Source organism: Corylus avellana, chromosome ca6, assembly GCF_901000735.1.
Source record: "Corylus avellana chromosome ca6, CavTom2PMs-1.0".
Taxonomy (NCBI): domain Eukaryota; kingdom Viridiplantae; phylum Streptophyta; class Magnoliopsida; order Fagales; family Betulaceae; genus Corylus; species Corylus avellana.
Genome location: NC_081546.1, coordinates 1,871,581 through 1,893,023, shown reverse-complemented (window position 1 = coordinate 1,893,023; position 21,443 = coordinate 1,871,581). Strand labels below are relative to the sequence as shown.

Here is a 21,443-nt window from a genome sequence, read left to right as displayed (position 1 = left end):
ACTTCTTTGTGATTAAATTCATTGCAACTAATATTTTTAGCAATTACCATTAATCAGCAATTTACATACACAGAACAATAAATTAATCAAGGAGATAAAAAAGGGACTTGGATCGATATTATTAGTAATCAGAAGCAGAAAAAATAGAAACGAAGGGAACAAGAAATGACTACACAACTATTTCCATTTATACACCTCAATGGACATGTTCAAAAAAAGGAAACTGCAAAGAAGATGTTGGGTTTGGCTACAAATGACGTGGAAAACTCATCCAAGCAACATAAACAATTAAACAATTATACATCAAAAGTTCAACAAATTAAAAAGAAAAGAAAAGAAAAGTAAACATTTATATCACACCTTTCACACTTATCAAGCTCAAGCTTTTTGGGCTTTTCTAATACCCCACGAACCTCCACTCAACGCCAAATCCACTATCAATATATAGACCCACCCCCTTCAACTTTCATCGAAGGCCAAGTGACCAATCAGTAAACCATACCTCCTAAAACACTTCAACATTCAACCACAATGGCGTCCATTTCTCTGGCTTTTCCTTCCCTCCAACCAAAATTTATATCACCCAGAAGATCACCAAAGCCCTTCACGCGTAAGATTGTAGTCCGTCAGATCTCTGCCTCGGGTTTCGAGACGCCATCTGTGTCGGTCCAACCGGTGGTGCCACCTGAACCCACCACACTTCCGATCCGAAAAGTCCCCGGAAACTATGGCATACCTTTTATCGGTCCAATCAAGGATCGGCTTGACTACTTTTATAAGCAAGGTCGCGAAGAGTTCTTTAAATCACGCATCCAAAAGTACCAATCAACGGTGTTCAGAGCCAACATGCCACCAGGTCCTTTTATAGCCTCCGACCCGAGGGTCGTGATTTTACTTGACGGCAAGAGCTTTCCCGTGCTCTTCGATGTCACAAAGGTCGAAAAGAGAGACCTTTTCACCGGCACTTACATGCCATCCACGGAGCTCACCGGGGGTTACCGAGTCCTCTCATATCTTGACCCGTCGGAGCCAAGCCACAGCAAGCTTAAGCACCTCCTGTTCTTCCTCCTTAAGTCTCGTCGCGATCATGTCATACCTGATTTCCATTCCAGCTACGTGGAGCTCTTTGAGAGCCTTGAGAACGAGCTTGTAACCAAAGGAAAAGCCGCTTTCGGAGACACCAGTGATCAAGCCGCTTTTAACTTCCTAGCTCATGCACTCTACGGCACGAACCCAGCCAAGACCAAGCTCGGGCTCGACGGGCCAAGCCTGGTTGCAAAATGGCTCCTCTTTCAGCTCGCCCCTCAGCTCAGTCTCGGCCTCCCTGTGCCTCTCGAGGAGCTCCTCCTCCACACCTTTCGTCTTCCTTCATTTCTGGTCAAAGCCGATTACCAGAGGCTCTACGACTTCTTTTATGAGTCATCTGGGTTCGTCCTCGACGAGGCCGAGAGATTAGGCATCTCCAGAGATGAAGCTTGTCACAACCTACTATTCGCCACTTGCTTCAACTCCTTTGGAGGCATGAAGATCTTCTTTCCTAACATGATCAAGCTCATCGGCCAAGCAGGGGTCAAGCTCCACACACAGTTAGCACAAGAGATCCGATCAGTCATCAAATCCAATGGTGGAAAAGTCACGGTGGCTGCCATGGAACAGATGCCTCTGATGAAGTCCGTCGTGTATGAATCACTTCGGATAGAACCACCAGTACCTCTCCAATACGGGAGAGCCAAGCGTGACCTCATCATCGAGAGCCATGACGCGGCTTTCAAAGTCAAAGAAGGCGAAATGATATTTGGGTATCAGCCATTCGCAACCAAGGACCCCAAGATATTCGACAAAGCCGAAGAGTTTGTGCCAGACCGGTTCGTCGGAGAGGGTGAGAGATTGCTCAAGCATGTGCTATGGTCCAACGGGCCAGAGACTGAGACACCAACGGTGGGGAACAAGCAGTGCGCTGGGAAGGATTTCGTGGTCTTGGTGTCGAGGCTTCTTGTCGTGGAACTGTTCCTTCGATACGACTCCTTTGAGGTTGAGATCGGTACATCGGGGGCCTCCGTTACCTTAACATCTCTCAAAAGAGCCACCTTTTGATCATTGTAATCACCTTCTTGACACTTCATAGTTTTATAGCCTAGAATGTATATGTTTTGAGAAAAACATAACATTTCATTCAATAATACCACAAGCATAAAGCTCTTACAACACAGAGCATAGCTCTGTAGCAACCATAGCATAAAGCTACAAGATTATCAGGTTTAATACAAGATTCGAGACCAATCAGGTAACCCATGACTAATTAAAATCAGATTTAATACTAGATCTGTGACAGACAAACTCAATCAAATGCATGGATAGCAATTATTCCTCGACCTTGAGAGCAGAAAGACTCTCATGCCAAAACGCTTCCTCCTCAACCCGAATGCCAGGATAATTATCACATCCACAACCCAAAGGTCTGGACCAAAACTAATTAACCAGAAGGCGACATAGATCGAGTGAGAGAGGAAAGAGCCTTATTACAAGCCGAACAAAACAAGGAAATTAAACAATACAGGAAAAAAAACACATGCCAAAACACAAATACATCTTAAAGAAGCAGCAGAACAGAGAAATAAAACAAGAAAAGAAACAGCACACTCCAATTACGCACACGCCAGGGACTGAAAACTGGAGAGGTATTGGAAGCTCATCGCAGCGGGGACGCATTGAAGGGCCCAACTGGCAAAGCAGGACCCGTGCAGGCCAGAAACCACTACGTAAAGGGCGTGGGAGCTCGACGCAGTGGGGACGCATGAACAAAAACCCTAATAGCAGGCAATGAAGCGGCGACATAGGTCGGCGGCGACCATAAACAAAATCCAAGGGCGAAAGAAAGCCCCCCTCAAGCAAACCCACAAAGAGCCAAAACAAGTCCAAGGAGCTCGCTGCAGAAAATGAAGGCGGGGGAAGAAAAGTGGCAGGGAAGGGGCCAAAACGAAGAAAACAAGGGAGGAAAGGAGCGGCAAGAAAGGGGAAGAGAGGAGGCACCGGGGTTAGAGCATCAGGTAAATAACTAGTACCGGAGCAAGGAGGACAAGGGGAAGAGGGAGGCAGCCAAATGGCCAACCCTCCTCCCCTGTGTGGCTGAAAGGTATCGCTTTTCTCTCCGGGCGGCTAGAGAGAAAAGAGACAGCTATTTACCATTGACTTAGTGTTTAATGAAATTCCGCCTAGAATGTATATGTAATGAACCATACTAAACTTACAAATAAATTTTACAGGAAACTTCAATTAGTTTTTTGAACTTTTACGCGATTTGAAAAACCTTCAAACTTTCAAATCTCACTTTGAACTCTTGAACTTTCAATTTCTCTCAATGTGGACCCATCCATCCATTTTAGCCGTTAAAAATACCCAATTATCCCTGATTTTCGTTTTTTCAAAAAAAAAAAAAAAATAAAATAAGGTTTTGGAATTAAGGGTAAAGTTGAAATTTTATACAAAAGTCAGAGGTATAAAAATCATGTAACATTTAAAATCTAACGGATGGGTCCAAATTGAGAGAAATTGAAAATTCAGATGTTCAAAGTGAGAAATTTGAAAGTTTATGGGGGTTGTCAAATCGCATAGAAGTTTATGAGGCTAAACTGAAGTTTTCCCAAAATTTTACAAAAAAAAAATCTTACAACATAATGTAACACAATATGATTGGATTGCTCAAAAGTTAAATTTATCTCATTTTTAATCATGCTATAAAATATTTTTTATAAAATTTATTTGTATGCTTAGCATTTCTCATATTTAATTGTTAGATTCATTGCCAATACATATAGTTAACTGGCTTATTATTGTGCACCTAATTGTTTTTTCCAATTCTTTTGTTTTGGGTATAAAAGCATATTATGATAATTGATAAGGATACATTTTTTTTTTCCAAGTCTCATGAGAAAGTATATAGCTGACTTGATGTTTTCCATAAGATTTAAAACATAGTTCAAAAGCCACCGCCATTGACATCTCTAAATGGGACCAAAAATTGGATGGGGATCGGAGCACACAAGTTTCAACTCTTGCAAGTTGCAACTCCACAAATTCTTATAAGAGCATGTATGCAGTAGTAGATTAACGGTCAAGATGCACTAAAATAATAAAGAGAAATGAAAGCTTGACAGAGAAAGAGAGACAAAGGAAAACTCGCATTCCTCATTTCGCGGCAGCCGTCCAAATGTCCCCCACGGATGGTATGATGTATATACTGTATTGCATCACTCCTCTTTGCCGGTAGTCAGAACGTGCACGTGTAGGAGCGTGGTCGGAATATGAACGTACGCCCTTTTGACCGTTGACCTCGTTCTTCTTTGACATTCTCCCTCGATTGGGGCTTGACTATAGACCCACGCGCAGCGTTAGCGAGAAGGCCCAGCAACTGCAAGTATGTGTTTCCTACGCGCCTTGCATTGAGGCTGTGATTGTGGAGCTCTTGTAAAGTCAATTTTGCATTATACCGTCCAATTCCATGAAGCTTTGTTCTGCCACGTTTATGAATATATCACCACGTGGGGGGGAAAAAGCAAGAAGGGGAAAAAAAAAAATTGGATAGTTAAATATAAAGAATTCATAAAAGGTATTTTAAATGAAGTTTTTCTTCAGAAAAAACAAATAATTAAACAATGGCCTAAACCTATATGATTATTCAAGCTATCCAAAATTCTCCCTCGTTTTTGTATTAAAGAAAATTTGTTTTCTTTAATTCAGTCTAACAAACTGATATGTGTTACAGCCATTTTTAACAGAACACTTGATTTTTATAAGCATTTTTAAATTGGATTAGAATAATTTTTTCCATGAAAACTTTGTTCAATATCTAATGGTTTTGAGTAGACTTAGATAAGGCCCTAAAATTAGGTTATCCAAATCCTATCATAAATTAGGCAAGGAAATGAAAATGAAGTTATTCGTGCATGTACATTGAACTTTTCTCTGTGATCAAATTCATTGCAACCATTGTTTTTAGCAATTACCAGTAATTGCATGCACGAAACAATAAATCACTAAAGGAGAGAAAAAAGACTAATTAAGATTAATAGTTTTAGTAATCAGAAATTTATACGTATATTATCATAAGTATAATATCTCAAAAAAAAAAAATGAATGAAGTTCTAGATCTAAATCTTCCCTCCTCTCTTTCATGGTAGTGCTCAGTGTCTTCTCTGTAAACTCCACCGGTCTCCGTTTCTAGCGGGTTGCTTTAGATCTAATTTGTAGATCTAGATCCAGATCTAGCCTCTTCAACCTTAGATCTAATCGTCTTTTTCGGCCAATGTGTGTCTTCCGAAAGGATGTCTACGATGCCGTGCTCCTCCACTACTGCTTGTGGGGTTTTTGTTTTTTATTTTGTTTGTCCTAGCTTTAGGACTGAGAGTGGATTTATTGTCCTGACCTTCGGGTTGAAAATGAAGTAGATCGGTGTGGGGGCTTAACTCTTACGGCCGAATTTTTAGTTTCTTGTTTATTTTTTATTTTTGTTTTGTATTTGCGCTACATATATCTTAGATCTAATCTGCATGAAGCAGATCTATTCCTTAAATGTAATTGCACATGAGTTATCGGAAGTTTGAAGTCATTTTCATGACTTTGTAACCTTCATAATTTTTTGATATGATATTTTAGAGCTGTATACTCTATGCTGTAAGAGCTTTATACTCATAAAATTTCATCAATAGAAGTTCCATATTTTTCAAAAAAAGAAAGAAAGAAAAAGAAATCCAAGAAGCACCAATCGCCTTACTTATGATTACAAACTTATGTGTAACCGACACTAATTATTAAAGCATTTACATAAAAAAAAATTTACCAAGGAAATTGCATAATGTACTCAAAATATTGTAGAAAAATATAATAGAAACAAACAAAACAACTTATAACAAGAAAAGAAATTCTAGCTACTGTATAAAAGTAGATTTGAATTTCCAATAATTTGTTGTTTGAACTTGGTTATTAGTAATTTACAAAATAAATGTACGACAATTTTTATGAAGTCCACCAATAACATCTCTTTTATTTACTAATGACTAATTAGCATTTCGAATAACAAAATTATTAGAAATTTCTATAAGAGTAAAGAAACTATTTCCATTTGCACACCTCAATGGATAGGTTTATAAAAAGGAAACAGCAAAGAAGACGAGGGATTTTGATACAAAAGATAGAGGAAAGCTCATCCAAGCAACAAAAACAATTAAATAATTATACAACAAAAGTGAAAAGTTCAACAATTGAAATAAAATAAAATAAAAGGAAAAGTAAACATTTACTGCACGCCTTCCACGAGGTCAAGCGTTCTGGGCCTTTCTAAGAAAGACCATCCCCACCCCCGACTCACTCAACGCCCCATCCCCATCCACTGCTATAAATATAGAGACCCAACCACTTCAAGTTTCATCGCAGAACAAGGGACTGATAAGAAGCCGTACCTCCTACAGGCTACAACCCTCTGTTTTTATTTATTCTCCTCTCTCTAGTTCTCTGCAACAAAGCCAAAATTCAAAGCAACCACAATCCACAATGGCGTCCACTTCTCTAGCTTTTCCTTCCCTGCAACCAAAATTTCAAGCACCCAGAAGATCATCCAAGCCCTCCACGCGTCGGATTGTAGTCTGTCCGATCTCTGCCTCGGTGTCCGATACGCCATCTGTGTCGGTCCAACGGGTGGCGCCGCCTGAACCCACCAAGCTTCCAATCCGGAAAGTCCCCGGAAACTATGGCGTACCTTTTATCGGTCCAATTAAGGATAGGCTTGATTACTTTTATAAGCAAGGCCGTGAAGAGTTCTTTAAATCACGCATCCAAAAGTATCAGTCAACGGTGTACAGAGCAAACATGCCACCTGGCCCTTTCATAGCCTCCGATCCAAGGGTTGTGGTTTTACTCGACGGCAAGAGCTTTCCCGTGCTCTTCGACGTCACCAAGGTCGAAAAGAGAGACCTTTTCACGGGGACTTACATGCCATCCACGGAGCTCACCGGGGGTTACAGAGTCCTCTCGTATCTCGACCCATCGGAGCCGAGCCACGGCAAGCTCAAGCGCCTCCTGTTCTTCCTCCTCAAATCCCGTCGAGACCACGTCATACCCGATTTCCATTCCAGCTACGCGGAGCTCTTCGAGGGCCTAGAGAATGAGCTGGCAACCAAAGGAAAAGCCGCTTTCGGAGACGCCAGTGATCAAGCCGCTTTTAACTTCCTGGCTCGTGCACTCTTCGACACGAACCCCGCAGAGACCAAGCTCGGGCTCGACGGGCCAAGCCTGGTTGCAAAATGGGTCCTCTTTCAGCTCGCCCCTCTGCTCAGTCTCGGCCTCCCTGTGCCTCTCGAGGAGCTCCTCCTCCACACCTTCCGTCTCCCTTCATTTCTGGTCAAAGCCGATTACCAGAGGCTCTATGACTTCTTCTACCAGTCATCCGGGTTCGTCCTTGACGAGGCCGAGAGATTAGGCGTCTCTAGAGACGAAGCTTGCCACAATCTTCTCTTTGCCACTTGCTTCAACTCCTTCGGGGGCATGAAGATTTTCTTCCCCAACATGATCAAGCTCATCGGCCGAGCAGGGGTCAAAGTGCACACACAGTTGGCGCTGGAGATTCGATCAGCCATCAGATCCAACGGCGGAAAAGTCACGATGGCGGCCATGGAACAGATGCCTCTGATGAAGTCCGTCGTGTACGAATGTCTCCGGATAGAACCGCCCGTACCGCTCCAATACGGGAGAGCCAAGCGCGACCTCATCATCGAGAGCCACGACGCAGCTTTCAAAGTCAAAGAAGGCGAAATGATATTTGGGTATCAGCCATTCGCGACCAAAGACCCCAAAATATTCGACAAAGCCGAAGAGTTTGTGCCGGACCGGTTTGTCGGAGAGGGTGAGAGATTGTTAAAGCATGTGTTGTGGTCCAATGGGCCAGAGACCGAGAGACCGACGGTGGGGAACAAACAGTGTGCTGGAAAGGATTTCGTGGTTTTGGTGTCGAGGCTTCTTGTCGTGGAATTGTTTCTTCGATACGACTCATTCGAGATCGAGATGGGTACGTCGGTGTTGGGGGACTCTATTACCCTGACATCTCTCAAAAGAGCCACCTTTTGATGATCATTGTGATCACTTGCTTAATTGGAAACTGTACAAGAAATTTTCTTGTGGTTAATAGTCTTATTGCCTAAATTGTATATGTAATCTTTAGATTCATTGCCAATACATATAGTGTTGTTGCCATTTGCCAAGATTAGTTCGTAACGTAAATGATTTGCAGTAAAAAATTCCAATCATTTTCGGAAAAACAATTCCAACCAAATTTTCTGTATAACCAGCAAATTATTAGATACTAGGTTACCTGTAAATGGAAAATTTTTTCAACCAAAATTTCTATGTAACCAGCAAGTTATTAGATTCAATTAATGTTTCCCGTAAAAAGAAGTATATGTTGTGAATTGATTTTTGGAGAATGTTGCAAGCGCCTCGCAACAAGAAGTATGATCCTCTTTATTTTATTCATTTCAATAAAATAGAGGAGCCGGTAAAGCTAAAATTGGAGGCAAAATTGTCTTAATCTAAAATGATGAGGACAATTTTATCTCAATATTAATATTTTTTGGCGTAACGGGACCTTTTCAATTTCAAATGAAATGCAGATAAGCCCGTTAAGCTAAAATTGGGGATAAAATTGTCTCAATTTAAAATGATGAGACAATTTTGTCCCCAATTTTGACTTTACCGGCTCATCTCAATTTCATTGAAATGTATGTTTAGCCTAACTTCCCATTCCAATTCAAATTAGGATCCTCTTTATTTTAATGGGAATGAGATCTTCTCAATTTTATTGCCAAAAAGTATAAATATCGAGACAAATTTGTCCTTAGATTGAGACAATTTTGTCCCAAATTTTGACTTAACTAGCTTCTTTCCATTTCATTGAATTACAATCCTACCTATTTCATAGGAATAAGATACTCTCAATCCCACTTTAAATCGTGAGGATCTTGTTAGGTCAAAAAGTATTAATATTGGGACAAAAGTGTCCTCATCATTTTAGATTGAGACAATTTTTGCTTAATGGGCTTCTCTCTGTTTCATTTGAAATTGAAAGGATTCCGTTATGCAAAAATATATATATATATATATATATATATATATATATATATAGTAATATTGAGATGAAGTTGTTCTTATCATTTAAGATTGAAACAATTTTGTTCTTAATTTTGACTTAACCAGCTGCTATCCATTTCAATGAGAAGGAGTTATCTGTAGGGACAGGATGTTAATTCTATTAAAAAAGTCACGTGCCTCTTGGAAGATGGCAGACCGGCAGTAGAGTGCGGCAGTGCCTTTTGTGCATTTCTGTAAAGGTGGTAACCTCCTATGCCCACCCAATAAAATAATATCTAAAGATTTGAGGTGCAAAGTTCCAGCACATGCTGAATTACTTAAAAAAAAAAAAAAGCACATGCTAAATTCAATGGACGGTGATTAGAACGTCCCTTTTTCCCCTTTCCTTTATTTGAATAAAATTTATTTATTTATTTTTTAAAAAATGGACGGTGATTAGAATGAAAGGGGAGTACATCAAAGTGTGGTTAGTGGTTACTATCGTTCATCTCATAAATGGTATGATCTAAAGAGCGATAGTTTGTACCGTGGTTGTTGTTTTTACCGCTCTGTGCAGCTCTAAAAAAGGCCAGCTTGCTTATGGTTCTTTTGGAACCATTGGCAATCACCATTGTCTGCCATTTAATCCTTTTGGATTGGATCTAGAATTTGTTCATGTATTTGTACTGCATTTATCATTTGGACTTTGTTGTCTAGGTGCCCTCCCCTTTTGTGTTTGATTAATCATGTAGCCTTCTTTTCCTTGCTTGCTTAGGAAAAAAAAGCGACGTACAGTTTTTTTTTTTTAATAGAATTCATTTTTTTCATTAGTCAAAATCAAGCTGAAGCAATTTGCTCTGTTTGAACAATATTACAGATACAATATGGTATCTCATCCCTCCAAATCTGATCTATGACACATCTAGTGGCTAACCTTGCTAATACATGGGCTACAACATTTAGATTCCAGCGTATATGATTAGGTTTCCAATTGGGAAGAGTATTCAAAATCATTTTTGCCTATTAGTTGACCATACCCACTCCCATTCTGCTCCGAAGTTTGTAGTGCCATGATGATAGTCTGTGCGTCGCCTTCTAGAATTACATTGTTCAGTCTCATTTCTCTCCATAAATGGGCAGCATGGACCATAACCATTGCCTCAGCAGTGGTTGGATCTAAGCAGCCCCTGCACGTGAAGCTCCTTGCTGCAACAAATTTTCCTTCATTATTTCTGATAATTAACAACCCCCTCCCCCCCCAATCATACTATTTTTGGCATCAATGACTGCATCACAATTAATTTTATACCACCCATGGGGAGGTCTCGTCCACTTCTGCGTTGTTGCCACTCTGTTGGTGTCGTCCTCACTTGGTAAAACATTACACCGCGTGAACTCCTCCACAGCCATCACCGCCATCCTGCCCATGCACTTCATTTGGGGGGGTAAAAACACCTTCGTGTATCCACCTATTTCTGCGGAACCAAATTTTCCTCAATGTTTCCACAAAAATAGTGAATTCTTCTCTCTCACATTTCTGGTATATTCCTTCCGCCAACAGTAACAAATCAGAAGATAGTGGAATGAATTTCTGAAATGTGCGTGATCCCCCACTCCATACATCCATCAAAGAGGAGCATGCCCAAATTATATGGAAAGTAGTTTCAACTTCTCTCCCACATATCAGACACATGGGATCAATAGTAATTTTCTTTCGAACTAGATTGTTTCTTGTCGGTAGCAAATCGTGACAAGCTCTCCACATGAAATTCTTACTCGCATTTGCAATTGTTAAACCCCATAATCCTTGCCAAACAGGACTGTCACTGTCCCGGCTCGGCGTCTCTGCCTTTGAGCCCGTAGTAATCTTTTTTACAAGGTGATATACACTCCTAACCGTGAAGATTCCCGAGGTCGTTCCTCTCCAAATTTGCAAATTGCGTTGAGAGGTACCCCCAATTGGTATAGTCTGAATTAAGGTGATCTCCTCTGGTGTGAATATCTCCTTGAGCAAAGGCTGGTTCCACCATCTAGTGTCAAGATCAATAAGGACACTCACTACCGATTCACGATCTAGTGTATGGGGGTGGGATTGCACCTTGTAAGTGTTTGGCTTTGGAATCCACTTCTCACCCCAGATTTTAACACTACTCCCATTCCCGATTCTCCATATCAACCCTTCTTTGAGAAGATCATACGACCGTTGTATACTCCTCCAAGCATAAGATGGTCGATTCCCACTTGAGGCCTCAAGAATTGAACTCCTCAAATTATACTTGGCTTTCATAATTCTGGAAACAAGAAATATGATTCGATTTTTTGTTTTTTGTTTTTTTTTTTTTTTTGAGAAGAGATTATAACCTTTATTAATGCATAATAAGTGCTTCCTCAAGGACAATGTCCTGCATACATAACAGAAAATTCGCACGCCATATCTGTTCTACCCCTACTGACAGTGCCAATTTGGCTAAAGTGTGGGCTGCCACATTGGCCCCCCTTGTGACATGAGTCACCTGCCATGTGTCGAAATTATTGTGCATCATCTTCACATCATTCAACATTTGTCCGTTCCTCCCCCAACAGTTGTCTGGTTGCTGTATTGCCTCCACCACCTTTTTTGCATCACCCTCAAGCTCCAAATGAGTTAATCCCAGGTCCACCGCATGCCATGCAGCTACTGTTTCTGCTGTGAGGGGATCGGTAATGAATTCTCTGGTTGAGCATTGCATAGCTAGAACCCACCCCTCATGGTCCCGTGCGATAATGCCAACTCCCATTCTTTCGGCACCGATATCCAAGGAAGCGTCCCAGTTTAATTTGACAAAACCAAGACATGGCACCTGCCACCGCTCTGCCCTCCTGTTACAGTTGATCTCAATAGTGGGTGCTATACTTTCCTGTCATTGAGCTGCTTGATCATATAGTTCCATTTGGGAGCGCGCTGTACTGAGTATATCTCGAGGGGAAACGAAATCACCCTTAAATACTACACTGTTGCACCGGAACCAAATCTATTGGGCTACACACATCATCAACCTTAGCTCATCGTCGGACAATCTCTCCAGAAGCATTTGAAAAATATTCGAGAACTCATCAACAACACTAGAGCACTTCTGTAACTTCGGGGTGCACTCCAGCCATACGTCTTTGGCAGCTCCAAAGGCTATGGCCCACTGATTCGTTCTCCAGTTGGCAAATGGGGCATAGAGCACCAGGAGTGATTCCACATTTTAGCAGATTCTCTTCGGTTGGCAATATATTGTTACAGGCCTTCCAGATAAACAGTTGCACCACACGTGGGTTGGCAATATATCCTTTGTTAATGTTGTTTTAGAGGATAGTTTTTTTAATATATATATATATATATATATATATATATATATATATATGAGAAAGTGGTAGTGTTTTATATTTTGGATTAATGTTTGTTAATACTTTTTTTTTTAATTTTTAATTTTTTTTTTTTTTATATTAGGTATAAAGTTTATAAAATAGAATTTATGAGTAATATTGTTATATAATGTCTTCACGTAATCGCTTTTTGTTGATTATCTTGGTGCCTCGGTCCAAGTTTTCATCATTAAACCCTTTGCTTGTAGTTAATATGTGACTCAAATTAATGGTGGGTCTGGCGTGACTTGGGCTAATTTGTGCAAATTAATGTTGGGTCGGTGATAATTTGTGGGTTTCGGGTGTAATCGTTGGTGGTTTTGTGGGGGAATTGGTATTTCTTTGGGTGATTGTTGTGGTGAGTTGGTGTTGATTAGGGTTTTGAGAAGGATTGGAGATTAAAGCTGAGGCAATTTTTTTTTTTTTTTTTTTGCCTTTTTTGGACATATCCACACAAGGGAAGGGGAGGGAGTATTCAAACTAGTGACCTACACTTCATGAGGCGTGGTTCATAGCCTATTGAGCTACCCTTTGAAGACTTTTTGTGGGATAACCTTTGGTGGATAGCTTGTATTGGTGGTACCAATGCTGGGTCGATGACAGTTGGTGTCATTTTCCAATAAAATCCTTCGTGGGTATATTGAGAATTAGGCTACTTTGCAGAGTTTGGTGGTGGGCTGGGAAGACCAAGAAATCCGGGGTTTATCAGGTTTAAGGTCTAAGAATTGGGAATTCTTCATATGGGTAAGGATTGATTGTTAAAGGAGTCTAATTGAATTGTTTCTTAATGTTTCAGCTCTATCTCAAAGCTTGTTTAGACTATTTTTGCAGTTTGGGGTTGAGAATTCCATTCTATGATCGAGGTTGTATGGGGGTGGAGAATTCTTGTTAGGAGGATAAGATGAGTTGATCTATCTTCTTTCAAATTGTGTGACTCATGCAAGGAATCCATAAATCAAGCATCCTTAACCTAACTAAAAAATGGTCTTATTTGTACTTCGGGCAGACGAGGAAGAAGAAGATGGAGGCAAATGGCATCGTCGTGTTTTGCCTTAAACGTTTGTCTGCATAGTTTTTGCTAGGCTTCTGCGATGTAGTTAGTAGTGTTTAAATAAGTGGTGATTTATCATGCTTTCATAAATAGTGATTCTAAGATACGTGTTACCTTGCAACAACCATTGAAACAACAATAATGAAAAAGAGATGAAAAACAAGAACAGCACTTGTAACTCTTTAAGCACTGTCCACAAGCATATATATACTTCTGTAAGTGTATAATGAACCATTTGGGAACCGACAAAACTGTAATACTAGAAAACTATATATTGGTGGTATTAACAGGCTTAAGATTAATCTAAACACTCGAAGAAAATCAATAGTAGTTTTAGATCACTGAATTACATTATTTAGCAAACTGCTTGATGAAGGTGAACTCTGTTCACTTAACCATGGGTCCTGCACTGAAACTGGTGAATTATTCCTCACCATCTCCATTGAGTTAAAGCTGCCGGCTGGGGCTGGCAGCACAAGCAGCCCTCTGCTCTCCAATCCGGCCTTCTTAACCGTCATGCTTAGAGGCTTTTCGCTTAGATTGGATGAAGAAGAGCAAGAAGATACATCTGATGAAGCTGTACTATATTTTTCTTCTGAAAGTTCCCATCTACTAGTCCTGATTCTTTCTAATTCTGCAGCCACTTCCATCATTGAAGGCCTCATGTCCCTGTGAAATGCAAGGCATCTGAATGCCATCTCGGCCACCTTATGCACTGCAGAAAGAGTCCAAGCATCGCTATGCGGCTCAAGGAAAGGGTCTATAATCTCATCTAGGCGCCCCTTCCCTATCCGCTCAATGGCAAGAGCAGCCAAGTTCACCTCATCTTGAGGCCGACAAAAGTCCACCACTTTCAATGCTGTAATGATCTCAACAAGAACCACACCAAAGCTATAAACATCACTTTTATCAGACAGATGAAAACACTGGTGGTACTGAGGATCAAGGTAGCCTGGAGTCCCTTGGGGAGCAGTTGAAATGTGGGATATTTCAGTCATCCCAAGCCTAGAAAGACCAAAATCTGCAACTTTGGATTTGAAGTCATAATCCAAGAGAATGTTGCTTGATTTGATGTCTCTGTGGTATATTGGGGGGTTGATAGCAGAGTGGAGATGGGCTATGGCCTGAGCAGTTTCAGAAGCAATGGTGAGGCGAACTTGCCAGGGAAGTCCATCTCCTCTCTCTCTCTGTAAATGCTGACATAAAGTTCCATTGGGCATGAACTCATACACCAGAATTTGCTCACCATATTCGATGGAGCAACCCAAGAGGCGGACGAGATTCGGATGGCTGACGGATGAAAGGAGCTTGATCTCATTCATCACTTGCTCAATGCTCTCAGTATCTCTATGTTTGATCCTTTTGATGGCAACCCAATCTTCACTACCGTGGAGTTTTCCTGCATAAACAGTTCCATAAGCTCCAGTTCCCAGCCTTTGTTTATCAGAGAAGCTATTTGTGGCTTTCTCGATTTCTTTGTAGCCGTAGATTGGAATGCTGCAGTTGCCAGTAGCTTCAGTTAGACGCCGTTTTGCACTGTGTCTGGCTTTCGATTTGGAGCGTCGCCGTATGCAACAGCACACTAGACCCACGGCGATCATTATAACAGCTCCCGTTACAACGCCTGAGAAACGAGATTTCAAAATGCATTATACTTTTTTTTTTTTCTTCGTTTGAAGGCCAATCTCAGGCTATATTGCAAAAGAATGCTCCCAATGGTAAAAAATATAAATTAAATTATTAAATTAATTATTTTTATTACTTTTAAGTTTTTGAGACAAGTGACAATTTAATATAATATTATAATAAAAGTCTTGTGTTTGAACATTTTCTTTGTTGTTCACCTCCCATATAAAGGTGATTTCACGTGTTGGATTTCATTTAATAAGTGAGATTTATTTAATTTGCAACATTTTCTGCCCGGTAATTCTAATGCTAGATTAATCACTCTAGTGTTATAACTTTGAAAATGTTAGAGATGGTAGTTTATATTGTGAATGAGAAAGTAACATTGATCTCTAGTATAAAGGTTACCTGGACGAAGCAGAGTAGAGACACGATATATAAGTTGTAATATTTTTATTTTTTTTTGGACATAGTGAACAATTTGCCAATGGCTCCTATGAAGGTAAGAATACCGCTAGATCAAGTAAATTCTTTGTGTATTGTTTTCTCTCATTTTCTTTTAACTTCCCACTAAATCACACAGTTCAACAACAAAACTTATGCAACCGTTCCTCAATTAAAGAAAAGAGCAATTACCTCCAATTAAAGTAGCCACTCTAGTCGTTCCTCCACATTTGCCAGACATGTACCTTTCCGCGTTGCACACCGAAGAAACTGTTTATGTAGCAAAAATCATAGATTCAATTAGTAGAGCTAACAATTCTTGCTGTGTATATATATTGATAGATAATAACATTCTTATACGTACAACATTTCTTTATTAAATTGAATGAGAAACTTATTCCCACTTGGTCTTGGTTCAACAAATAGGACCTTCTCATTTTTGCCCGCTTGGTGAAAGTTGTAAACAGTACTCTTGAGAGAGCTATGGTGGACCAAACCAGAATATCTCATTGATTTTTTTTTATTTTTTATCTTTCGTTCAATGAATTATTTGTTGAACACACTGGTTTTGCTTATTGGAAGAAGCACCAGATTTTCGTAATGTTTGACAATAACCTACCTAACCACAACCCTTTTTCAGCTCGAGTAATTCCTTGTTTGTTCAACAATTTCAACCCATACATATCTCAGGTTTGACAAATGAACCTTCCTTGCTATCTCTCACTTAATGCCCGGAGTCTCAAACATCCATACCCCACAAAAGGAGTTGTCTATCGGCTCTCTCGCCTATGACGTACAATGGTACAGAAATTTAGATAACTTAAAAAAGAAAGTTACAAAATCTACTTTTTTGAACAATATAAGACGTGGTATCTACCTGTTTGAAACACGTGAACCCTCAAGCCTCTAATTCATTATCTTAGACTGTCTAAATTTTTATAAAATTCGAGCAAGTTAATCTTATAAAATTGCGAAGAATTTAATAATACACCAAAAGTCAATCAGGAGATGCATTAGGTAAAACTACCCACTTCTCTGTATGATAAGTAGGCCTATCCCTTGGTCGTACAAGACAAAAATTACAAGGAAAAAAAGGTTGGGTCCTCGACCAAATGATTAAGGAAAATTGGACCCTGGGAGGCTGGGACTAGTTGATTAGGTTGACTGGACTGTCCGAAATGATGAAATTGAGTAGTATCCAACAAGTTATGGATCACGACTCACCCTTTTTCGGGTCATGCTGGGGTCAGCAACGCGTCCTTTTTTTATGCCTAAAGGTGGCATCTCATGATTTTATCACGGCACCCTAAGAAGTCCCAATACTTTACGTGTTTCCTTTAATTATTCAGTAACCATACTTATAGTCATTTAATTTTTAAAAAAAAATATCTAGAAGCTTTTAATGTGAAAACAAAAATACAGACAACAAAAAAATATATTAATATGTGATTGTAGAGTGAAATAGTGATGCAATGTTGAGCCAGGTGAGCAAGTTGTAAAAGATGTATAGACTCGTTTGATAACCTTTTTTTTTATGGTAGCTTTTGACCAAAAAAATATTAATGAGCATTTCAAAAATTCAAAACACTCATAATTATTTCCTAATTATTTCCTTTATGTCACTTCGCAGCCAAAAAAGTAAAAAGAAAATGGTCAAAAATTTTATTCAAACCAATCAAGAGAAAATCTTCTCCGATACACGTAAAATAGTGTTAAATGTCTATAAATATTTAAAATGTACGTTAAATTCTTAATCTCATTAATAGCAATTTATTAACTTAGACTAAATTTAATGTGCCTTTTAAATATTTATAAACACTCGGTACTATTTTATATGGGTTGGAGAATATTTATTCCAAACTAATTTGGAGGAAATTTCTATTCAAAAGAAAAACACTAAACATTTTGTCAAATGAACCTTATTATGACTTTCCTAAAAGAACTATATTCGTAGTATTCATAACAATTTTTTAATTAGTTAGGAGGAAATTATTTTAATTTAATATATTAAATTGATGTATGTTTTTAGATCTTGCATTTTTTTTTTCAAAATAGATGTGAGAATTACAAGATTTAAGGATATAAATGCTAGTGTATATTAAAAATACATTAAGATTTATATTTTTTAAAAATATATGTCAATTTAATAAATTGACATTTTGGAGAGAAAAAAAAAATCCTTCCAAATATAAATGACTTAAATACATTTTGTTTTTCTATTATTTTCAGTATTCTAAGCTTCTAATTCTTGAAATTAATTAAATTGAAGAAGATCGTGCAAAGAGGACCATGGGGAAAAGTCAAATCCAGATTACACACTTGTTGACTAAAGCAAGCTGTACCTTAATTCCCGGAGCTAATTATTGCAATAATGACAATCATGGTCTGGCATAATCTTTATCCCCTAACGAACAATTAAAATAATATTCATTTAAAAAAAAAAAAAAAAAAAAAATTCCGAGTAACGGGACTAACCTTTTCGGCAACCCGTGCCGGCCCGATATCCATCGCCTTCATATCCATCACCGCACCGGCACCGAAAACTTTGCCGTCCAGTGGTCGGGGACACAAGTTGGGTACAATTGCCACTGTCAGAACACTGATCACACCCTCCGGCAAGCCACCACCCCAGCTCAACCACCTGAACCTCCAGCGACAAGGCCGAGTCGTTGAACGATTCGGCCGAAATCGACGAAACAAAGTGCCGGCAGTTCCTCTTAGTCACCTTGTTATAGTCCATGAAAGCACGCTTTTTCTCCTCCGTGTAGCAACTTATGTTATTGGTGTTGGTGTTATTCTCTTCGCAATCATTCGACTCGAAGTGGGTCTGGACGACGATATTGGCCGGCAACGTGCAGGGCGGCATGAACTCGGAGCAATTCTGCAAGAGAATAGCGTTCCGGGACGTGGGCGCGTAGTTGTCGGTGAAGAGGTTGCGGAGCGTTTGAACGGAACGGTTGCACTTGGCGGTGATGGTGAGCGTTACGGTGTCTGGGTGTACGAATTGGACGGGGAACTCGCTGATGAAGACGGTGCTGTTTGTGCAGTTAAGGCGGATCCCGCAGGCGGAAGAGAAGCCGAAGGGGTGCGGGAGGGTCTTGGAGCCGCATGATCGGTTGCAGGACTCGGCGCGTGCTGCGACGAGTAGCGAAAGGACACCGATGAGTGCGAGGAGAAATACCAGAACTGGGTTTTCTCTAGTCATGGAATTGGAGAAAGAAAATGGGGTTGTGGGATGAGATCGAGTAGATGGATTTGGTCCCTGTGGAGTGTGGAATTCAGAGAAAGAGGGTTACCCCGCTTGTGGGTTCTACTTCTACAGCAAAATTTCATGAACCGGCGGTGGTTTGATATTTTGATTTGGAAGAGAATAAACATGAAAGATGAATAAATATGAAAGGGGTCTATCAATGAGGAGAGAGAGAGACATATTTAGTTTGGTCTCTTCACACTTTTCTTTGTCCTTTTCATACTTTTCTGTTGTTTCACGAAACGAAATATATGCCTTGTTTATGAATAATGCTGTCAAAATGGTCCTCAGCTGTTTTGGTGAGCTAAATCACCGAAAATTTAATTAATAAAAAATTATCTCCACTAAGTTTAATAAAATGGTCATTTTTATTTGGTGAGTAAATACTATTTACCGGTTCACTCATCCCAACAATAAAAATAATAAAATTTCTTTTCTCTCTCCATCGATCTTTCTCTTTTCACATTCAACCCAAATGTTCATTTCCTCTTGGATGACAGTCCGGGGAAAAAAAAAAAAATTAAAAATATGAATATTACAAAAAGACAAATATTTAAAAATATAACTGTGAGGATAAGTTGAATATTAACAAATTCAAATTTTTAAAAATAAGACCAATATTTAAAAATATGGCCATTAAGAAAAAGTTAACCATTCAAAAATATAAAAGTTAGAGAAAGAATAAAAGATTTGTTGAAAAATAATATTTAAATAAAATAGTGAAAGTTAATAGCTAAAATGATGAGGTTGGAGTACAATAAAAAAAATTTATAATTACAAAAAAAATGATTGGGGTCAATATTTTTATAAGAAATGCTAGAGAGCCAAACAAATGAACCCAGAAAATTTTTCAAACTGACATGGTAAGGATTTTTAAATTTAAAAAAAAAATGCAATTCTCTCTCCCTTGTTTGCCACGTTAGTTTGAAAATTTTTTTGGGTTCATTTGTTTGGCTCTCTAGCATTCTCCTATTTTTCTCATCTCATTTTATAAATCAACTATTAGATTTTTGGACTTCACATAAGTCAATGGTGGACTGCACAAATCTAATGGTTGATCTATTAAATTTGTATGAGAATATGAAAAAAAAATATTGTAAATTATTTCTCTAGTTAAAATGAAAAGAAAAAATGTAATTTTTAACTATTTTAGTTAATAAAATTTGGTGAGTCTACTGAAAATGTTTCTCGTGTTTTAAGTTGTTTATAATGTCGATTACTTTAAAAAAGATATAAATATAAATATAATGTCAATGCAATAATGTGATAAATACTTACCGGTATGAAGTATTAGGAGTAAATTACTTGTTCTCTAAAAAAAATGGTAAATTAGTGGTGTTAATATTGACTAATTAATTAAACAGATACCTCTTAGACCAATTGAGAGCTCCTGAATTAAGGCCTTCTAGATCATTTTGGTTTTTTCTATGGTTTGGTCGTAGTTTCACCCACTACCATAGTGCTTCGCCTTTGGTAATCATTACTCATGAGTTCTACGACCAGTTTATGATGACCCTGACGTCCTATTCCATCTCTCTAATATGGCAACTGGGATAAACAATATTAGGAAAGAAAATCAAACTTAGTCATTAATTTTTGTTAGGGTTATCTCTTATCGGTTGTGGAAGGGGCTGGTAGTCAGTTTATTAGTGTGAGGAAAAGCATCACCTCTTGAGTTAGCTTTTAGGGTTGACATAGGCTCAAGACCACCCAACACTGATATCAGGTTTACCAACAAATCTCTGCCCAATAGTTCATGGGAGAAATAGATTATCGCTGCTCCGACCTAGGGCTCAATATGTGAGGGGGAGATTGTTGGGGTTATCCTACATTGGTTGTGAAAGGGGCCGTCACTGCTCCGACCTATGGCCCGATGTGTGAAGGGGAGATTGTTTGAGTTATTCTACATCGGTTGTGGTAGGGGCTAGTGGTCACTTTATAAGTGTGAGGGAAAGCCTCACCTCTTGAGCTAACTTTTGGGGTTGAAATAGGTTCAAGACCATCCAACAATTTTGACTCTATTTTAATTGAATAATGCTTGGGAGCACCATTTTAAAAAAAAATTATTCGAAAAAAAAAAAAAAATTGCGTTTAATATTTAGGGTGTGTTTGACATTGCGATTTTATAGACAAAAAGTGTGATTTTAAACCAAATTGCAAAAAATGAATTGTTTTAGATTGCGTTTTTAAAAATTGCGATTTAAAAACACAATTTTTAAATGCTAAACTGTAATTTTAAAGGACAAACGTTGATTTTACTAAATGCTTAATTGCGTTTTTAAAAATTACTTTTTCAAATTGTACATTTTAAAATCGTTATTTTAAAATTGTACTTTTTAAAATCGCAAACTCAAACATACCCTTATTCTCTTACATTATTATTTGGTCATCCCTCATCACTTTTAAAAATATATAACACTTAATTACCACATCAATCAGTAAACAATTTAATTTATTTGTTAAATTTTGTTGTTTAATTATTCAAATATGTAGACTCTCACGAGAATTTCTAAAGGTAAAAATTATAGTATTCAAACATTTTTCATTGTCATAAGACAGATTCCCTCA

At 38.7% G+C, this 21,443-nt stretch overlaps 4 protein-coding genes across 4 annotated transcripts; 2 read left to right on the top strand and 2 right to left on the bottom strand.

The window, feature by feature from the left end:
• The first annotated feature begins 492 nt into the window (after positions 1 to 492).
• On the top strand, positions 493 to 2,249 carry LOC132184717 (allene oxide synthase 1, chloroplastic-like). Its single transcript, XM_059598448.1, has one exon. The coding sequence runs from the start codon at positions 532 to 534 to the stop codon at positions 2,092 to 2,094; it is 1,563 nt and encodes a 520-aa protein (XP_059454431.1). The 5' UTR covers positions 493 to 531; the 3' UTR covers positions 2,095 to 2,249.
• A 4,191-nt stretch (positions 2,250 to 6,440) lies between these two features.
• LOC132185891 (allene oxide synthase 1, chloroplastic-like) lies at positions 6,441 to 8,244 on the top strand. The gene has a single exon (XM_059599698.1). It carries the CDS (start codon positions 6,547 to 6,549, stop codon positions 8,113 to 8,115), a length of 1,569 nt encoding a protein of 522 aa, XP_059455681.1. The 5' UTR covers positions 6,441 to 6,546; the 3' UTR covers positions 8,116 to 8,244.
• Positions 8,245 to 10,495: 2,251 nt separating this feature from the next.
• LOC132183934 (uncharacterized) lies at positions 10,496 to 11,401 on the bottom strand. Its single transcript, XM_059597405.1, has one exon. The coding sequence runs from the start codon at positions 11,399 to 11,401 to the stop codon at positions 10,496 to 10,498; it is 906 nt and encodes a 301-aa protein (XP_059453388.1).
• Positions 11,402 to 13,708: 2,307 nt separating this feature from the next.
• Positions 13,709 to 19,074, bottom strand: LOC132185341 (wall-associated receptor kinase-like 14). The gene is made up of 3 exons (XM_059599127.1): positions 18,101 to 19,074; positions 15,818 to 15,895; positions 13,709 to 15,179 (listed from the first exon to the last, which is right to left on the bottom strand). The coding sequence occupies exons 1-3, from the start codon at positions 18,828 to 18,830 to the stop codon at positions 13,894 to 13,896; spliced, it is 2,094 nt and encodes a 697-aa protein (XP_059455110.1). The 5' UTR covers positions 18,831 to 19,074; the 3' UTR covers positions 13,709 to 13,893.
• Positions 19,075 to 21,443: the final 2,369 nt, after the last annotated feature.